Source organism: Acanthisitta chloris, unplaced genomic scaffold, assembly GCF_000695815.1.
Source record: "Acanthisitta chloris isolate BGI_N310 unplaced genomic scaffold, ASM69581v1 scaffold17529, whole genome shotgun sequence".
Taxonomy (NCBI): domain Eukaryota; kingdom Metazoa; phylum Chordata; class Aves; order Passeriformes; family Acanthisittidae; genus Acanthisitta; species Acanthisitta chloris.
The window spans coordinates 8218-14914 of record NW_008692146.1 but is presented as its reverse complement, the minus strand read 5'-3'; the positions used below and the strand labels follow the sequence as shown (position 1 = coordinate 14914).

Sequence of the window (6697 nt, the reverse complement as noted above, 5' to 3'; positions counted from 1 at the left end):
GCATGCAGCACCTGCAGTCCCTCACTGAGAACCCACAGGATGCCCTGACCAGGTACTGCCACCTTGAACAGGACTGAGAGAAGAAGTTTGGTTGTATAGCACAAAATCATCCTCCCAGCATTTATTTCCATTACTTCAGCACAAAGCTGGTCCTTATGAAAAACTTTTTGTGCTTGTCCTCAGTAACTTCCTTACTGCTTTCCTCGGGGATTGTGGCTGAAGCGGCCTCAGCATGCATCCTCAGGAACCTGGACACTGGGATCTAAGTCTTGCCCACCCTAGCACACAGGCAAGGAAATGAAGGATCTAATCCAGCAGCTTACACTTCTGAGCTGCTCCTTGCTCTCCTGTGTGGCAGGCAGCACACCCTACAACCCCAGTGCTTTCCCAGCCACTGAAGGGGTCCCCATGCACACAGAGCTCTCCAATCCAATCTCCTTTCTCCAGGAAGCCAGGAGAATAAAAAGACTTCCCATCTCTCTTTCTCAGAGATAATTTAGCATTACAGAGCAGGCAAGTTCCAGAAAAGCACCTGCACGTAATAAGCTTTGCAAACTTCACTGCAGCAGAATTCTGCAGCACCTTTAGACAACACAGATATTTAACTACTGAGTATGATGTCCAAGACACATCCAAGATGCCACAGATCAGCACATTTGCACCCAAGGACAGATCATTCTGTGGATCAATCCCTATGGATCATTTCATGGACAGATCCCCATGAATCTCATCATAAGTAGCTTCAGTAGAGACAGAACAATTTATTTCAGTGGTGCACAGTGCTGGGAGCCAAACACCTTCACCATTCACACCAGGAGCACTACCAGGGAAGGCATCCTGCCCTCGAGGGTCTGTTTTCCAGCACATCTGACTGTGTTGGTATTCAGTTTCTTCTGCATTTAACCAGTCCCGAGGGACTCACCTTTAACACCTCCATCTTAAAGCCGCTGTCCGACGTTGGTCCGTCAGGCATCTGCAGGGCCTGAACAAAGGCCTCTGTGAACTGCTGCACCACAGGGAAAATCAGGACCTTGGCTGCACCCTGTCACAAGCAATGCAGGCACAGGTGAGTACTAGACACAGAACCCTAACATCTGACAGGTAAAGCACTAGAGCAGCAGAAATTGCACTTTTCTGGTACCAAACCAAAGAGGGACTCAGGCAACTACAGAATATTGCAAAGTCACACGGAAGAGTTGTTTCAGACATCACCTGGGCTCTGTACTCATGCTGAGAGCTAAGCTCAGTTGAATCTCACCCTTCAAACCCACAGCACAGGCTGCTACAAACACATACCTGTGACTAACTAATCACTTCTCAGTCTAAACAGAGATCCAGACAGTCCAGTCTGAAGAGCCCCGGGAGCAGTGCTCATTCTCCTAAAGAGGCACCTTCACTAGGAGAGTTGGAGCCTGCCCTGCACCCCACCACCCCAACCCCCAGGCTACACACACCCCTGGGGTGACTTCAGCACACACACAATTACCTGAACCCTGCAGCTGGCATTTCTCTCCACCCTCCCCAAACCAAACAAGCTCTCTGTGAGCTGGGTATCAACAGCTGGCCTGAAGATTAACAGGAGGAGGCAAACGCAGCAAGTATTTTTCCAGATGTCAAAGCACTCCATAAGCAATGCTTGGCTCAGCAAGTAACACTGCACCAGAACAATTTTACTCAGATTATTGCTCATAACTCCACAGCAAGGACAGCAAAGCTCTGTGCTTAAATCAACAAGGAAATTCCATTTATAAAAGAGATTCTCTTTTTCCTTCTAAGTCAAATTTCAATAGAAGTTTTCATCCAATGTCACTTGCAGCCCTCCTCCAGAATAAGACCATGGGGAGCTACTGCCACTGGATCCTGGTACCAGCTGCAGGATAATCTCATTAGCACAGTACAGATAGGGTGTAACCATCAGAACTTCCCAAAAGCCTGCACTGGACTGCTCCCTGTGCAACAGGGAGGAACAACAGACACAGCCACTTGGCAACAACCAGTCGCTAGGCTGAGAGTCACCCTTTCCTATGCTCACCCCAAAAAGCTTGACAGAACTATGTACTGTGGGGGAGTGCTGGGAAACCCACCTGTCAAAGGCCATGGAAAGCACAGGTGTGCTCAGTTAGAGCCAGACAGGACACCCACGTGTATAAAGCTGCTTAATTAATGCAGTGTGTTTGTTTCACACCTATTCTAAAACTGGGGGGGCTTGGCTTCCCCCACCCTTCCAGGCACACGAGGCAAGGGGTAAAGCTTGGACCTAGAGGCTCAGCCAAGGGCCAGAGCACTGCCCAGCACACCCCAAGGCCTGGTGGAGTATCGGGACATGCAGCTCACCTGGAGACTGGGAGCTAAAACAGGGATTCCCAAACAGTGGGATGATACACTATCTCCTCCCCATGCTAAGCCCCCTTTCTCTGAGCTTTGACAAGCATGTCTGTTGATAAGTGACACACTGAAATTCATTATGGATGCCAAGCCCCAGTATCAAGGCATGCATGTAAAGCAGGGAGTCAGCCACTCTGCATGTATGAAATTACAGACTCTGCCCCAGAGCTCCAGCTGACACAGTACATCATTTTCCAACGTTCCATTTTCATGTGAACAATTATTTAGAACCTCCCTCAGTTTAGGTTCAATGTATGTTGTATGCCAGCTTAAACTCTTGCCTTTTCCAACTCCTCCATGTTGCAGATCATGTGGGCACACGTGGTGAATATCTCCACCGCACGCGACCTCGTGCGGATGCCGTATACCTAGGGAAGAGTTCAAACCATGGATCAGGAACACAAGATACTTTTTGCAAAATACATTTCCTCTAATTCTCTTTCAATGCTATTTATTTTTTGCTTTAACGTGATTCTCTTATTTTACCCTTGGCTACAACATTTCTGTTGGAACATTAGCTGCCATCAGCTATCACATCATCAAGAACATTCCTTAAGTCTAACTCGTACTACAGTAGAGTTTAACCATTAAATCTGGAGTTCCTCTGTCCAATAAACATTCTCACTAATGGCACCCAGTACCAACCTCCTTGTGAAGATCATACCTCTGCCATTGTGAAAATCTTGTACATCTCTGGAAGAATAACTGGAGCAACAAGTGGCATCTGTATGTCTGTCACTTCCCGGGTAAACTCTAAACAACGAGAGAAGGGAAGTTCTAAGAAATCCACTTTGTAGGCAACAGCAATGGCAGAATCATTTGGAAACACTAAGTGTTGGGAACACACTGACTTGTATTTGACTACAAGGGTCATGTGGCCATGGCAATCCTCAAAGGCAAAGCAGGAAAATGCCATGCTGAAAACTGCAGGGGTCTGGCAAACAGGTGTTACAACCAAAGTCCTGCTGGAGCAGCTCTCATGGCACCTGCTGAGCACACAGTCCCACAGTGAGGGACAGACATCAGGCCCAGGAGAACTGAAGGAGCAAATTCCAGTTTCTTCAACTTGAAGTGAAATGCGACAGCACACTGGCACAAGGGAAAGCCTGAACTGCTCCATACCCCAGCCCTGCCCAGCCTGGACACCCACGTACCTGTGAGCACTCTCATGGCTCCATGCACTGCATTCACGTCCCCACTGACCAGCATCTCCATCAGGAGGTTGAAGAGCTCAGGCCAGGCTTCAGGCCAGTCCCAGTGGGCGATGGCCGACACGGCGTAGGCCACGCTGGAGCGCACCTTGCTGATGGATTCCCTCAGCCCGTTGGGGAGCAGCTCCCTGATGGCAACTTTGGCCTACAGACAACAACAGGATTTAGCAGAACAGATCCACAGTCATCAAACAATAAAAAAAACACTTATACCTCTGACTGTGTCCTGATATTGGTTCACCATTGGGTTTACAAAATGAACACCCAGGAGACAAAACCCCTCTGCACACTGCACCCAGAACTGCTTTCATGGGAAGTTGCATGGTGTGTTTTAACATAGCACCTCTGCACACAGAGCACGAGCCAAGCACAGAGCAAACAGCTCCCAGCTGCAACTGCACAGGATGTAGCTATCTCCATGGAAGACGTCCAGCATCAGCCGAGATAAATCCCAGCTCCAGTGTCAGGGACTGTGTTTGCTTACTTTGGAAGACTTCAGTAAACAAGAACAGTCACCCAACCCCAAAGGGACAGGGAAAAATAAAAGCCTCTTCCGGGGCATAATTCAAGCAATTATCTCTGGATGGGATGAATCATCCCTAGATGTGAAAGATGCTCCAGTCAACAGGCAGAGTGGAAAGGGCTGGAATCTCTGGCCAGTTCAGCTGTACACACTCTGCTGAACAGCTTTTTAATGAAACCCAGCAGAGCTTTCAACTAAAACTTGTCATGGGAAAATAGCCTTTAAGTCCCAGGCTGAAAAATGCAGGATTTAGCATATCTCCAAAACAGGACTGCCAGAACCAGAATCTGTGAAACTTAGAAAGCAGCTTTGCTTCTAGTGCTGCTCTGAGAGCAGCAGCAGCACCATGGCTGAACTTCCCCTGCCGGAACCAGCCCAAGCCTCTCAAGCCCAGTGTTGTTTTAAGCAACTGAAACCAGATTTGTGAAGTTAACTGAAGCCATTAATCCCCCAATGCACCAGGGCAGTGGCACTCCTTAAAACTGCCTACAGAATTAATATTCTTGATGGATAAAGTGCCTCAAAGCAGACAACATGAAGCCAAGTCTTACCCTTTCTGTGGTCTCTGGAGGTCTGAACTTTTCAGACTGGGAGCACCAGTGAGTTTCCACATACTGTTTCAGGATTACAGAGGCCAACTGTACCAGAAGGGAGGTCAGGAATCAGGAACACATCTTGCAACCACACCAAGGATCACTCCCGACCCACTTGCTCAGCCTCCCACCCCACCAGGCTGCTTTTAGAGGGGCATCAAGGCTTGCCAAAAATGCAAACAATTGATTAACTGGACTAAAGCAGCCACTGCAGTAAAAAGAACTGCTGAGCACCTACTGAGCAGCCACAGCCTGCACAGTCTGACACGAGGCAGCAGCTCTGAAAAGGCACAAGATATGGGTCACACAGTAACTAATGTACAAAACCTAAACTTTCTTTTCAAGGAGGAAAACACCTACAGAAAAAGCTGCTGTAAAGACAAGCCAAACTGCTACTTGCTGATGCCTATGACCCACCTAGCTAGTTGTGCCCATTCCCAGTACAGCACTGTCTCAGCACAGGTTTATTAAGTCCAATAAGTGTGTAAGACCTAAATAATGCTGAAAGACTCCAGAGAAATTTAAAAGAAAAATGGAGAAACAGTAATAGTAATCTACTTCCAATTTTTCACCTGGAAACATGGAAGAATATTTAAAAAACCAAGGAAAGTACCATTAAATTCTTTCTACAGCTCCAGGCACACTCACCTGCCGGATGGCCAGAGCTCCCTGGGGATCCACAGTCAGCTCTGCTAAATGAACACCAAACTCTGCAAGAACAAACACATAAATGTTGGTATTGTAACTTTTATTCCCAAACAGCAAAACTCATCAAGGCTTTTGGAGAAAGACATCATACCAATGGGATGACTCACATGTGGGAAGGGGAACACAATTCCAAGGCTACTCGAATGAATCATGAGCACTAATTCTCCCCTGTGCTCTCCAGGCAAACTTTGGTTATTTTCTCAGCATCTTATTTCTTTCTCTCATGGGCAAAAAAATTTTGCAATTCAGATAATAACAAATATATTTTTTAAAGTTCTAAATAACTGTCAAAAATCTTATCTATGATGTAACAACATTACTCAAGTTCCTACATGGGGGTTGCATGGAAAATATCCAGGATGGAGTCAGACAGCAGAGTGGCAGTCAACAGCTCCTTTATGGACAACCTGGGTCCATCCAGAGAGTGATCTGAGACATTCCCAACCCACCCCACCCCTGGAGAGCCTGGGACACAATTAACACCTTCTCGAGAAAGCCCTTCCCCAGCACAGCCACACCAGGACAGCCTGGACAATCCTTCGGGTTCTGGGACCTTCTCCAGCTAGGAATATGCCCAGAAAAAGCAAGAGCTGCTTGTTTGCCAAGCAAGCTCTGTGACAAAGGCAAAATTCAAACACTTCTACCAATGTTGTTGATGACTGAGCACAGGAAATAAGAGCCAGGAACAGCAGCTGTTCTGGTATGGCAAATCCATATGCCTCGATAAATTTGCTTAAAATTGCAATTTTAAGTTCCAGGCAGCTGATAACTGTCCTAAATACCTCACTGAATTTCACTAGTCTGCTTAGGAAATGCATTTGTGAGGTTTTAGACCTAGAAACTGTGGAGCAGAAGGTATGCCCTGAGGTCCTGCTTGCACAACTGCCTCCCATGGACAGGGCAAATGTGCTGACAGCATCCCTGACAAAATTCTTCTCAAAAGGAGTTCTGCAACTTCCCTCAGCAGCACATCTGAGCCCTCAAACGTAGTTATCCGAGTGTCTCCTAATACCAGCTCACTGCTAAGAGGCTTTGCTGGGCTGGGAGATAATTGCCTCTCGCTTTCCCATACTCACACTGAACGTGCCCAGTTCCTTCACCCTTTCTTCAGAGATCATGCATTTTAAAAAGAGGAAAATAACCCTCTTATCCCAGCTGGAAAGCAGGGAGCCTCATTCCGAGACGGACTTAGCATAATACTTCTCTTAACTGCAGCAGTAATTATTCTTCGAGCTGTCTGTGATTTCCACACTCAATGTGGCTCTGCGTTCAGCCCA

General features: G+C 47.2%; 1 protein-coding gene across 1 annotated transcript in view; it reads right to left on the bottom strand.

Annotated features, from left to right (window-relative positions):
- The window catches only part of IPO9 (importin 9), a gene marked incomplete at its 5' end in the record, with an annotated part of 29507 nt that extends 24085 nt beyond the window's left edge, over positions 1–5422 (bottom strand). Inside the window, 6 exons of the mRNA XM_009082543.1 lie at positions 923–1042; positions 2667–2753; positions 3050–3138; positions 3540–3741; positions 4671–4757; positions 5361–5422. Coding sequence (XP_009080791.1) covers positions 923–1042; positions 2667–2753; positions 3050–3138; positions 3540–3741; positions 4671–4757; positions 5361–5422 — 647 coding nt within the window. The remainder of the gene's footprint in view (positions 1–922; positions 1043–2666; positions 2754–3049; positions 3139–3539; positions 3742–4670; positions 4758–5360) is intronic.
- Positions 5423–6697: the final 1275 nt, after the last annotated feature.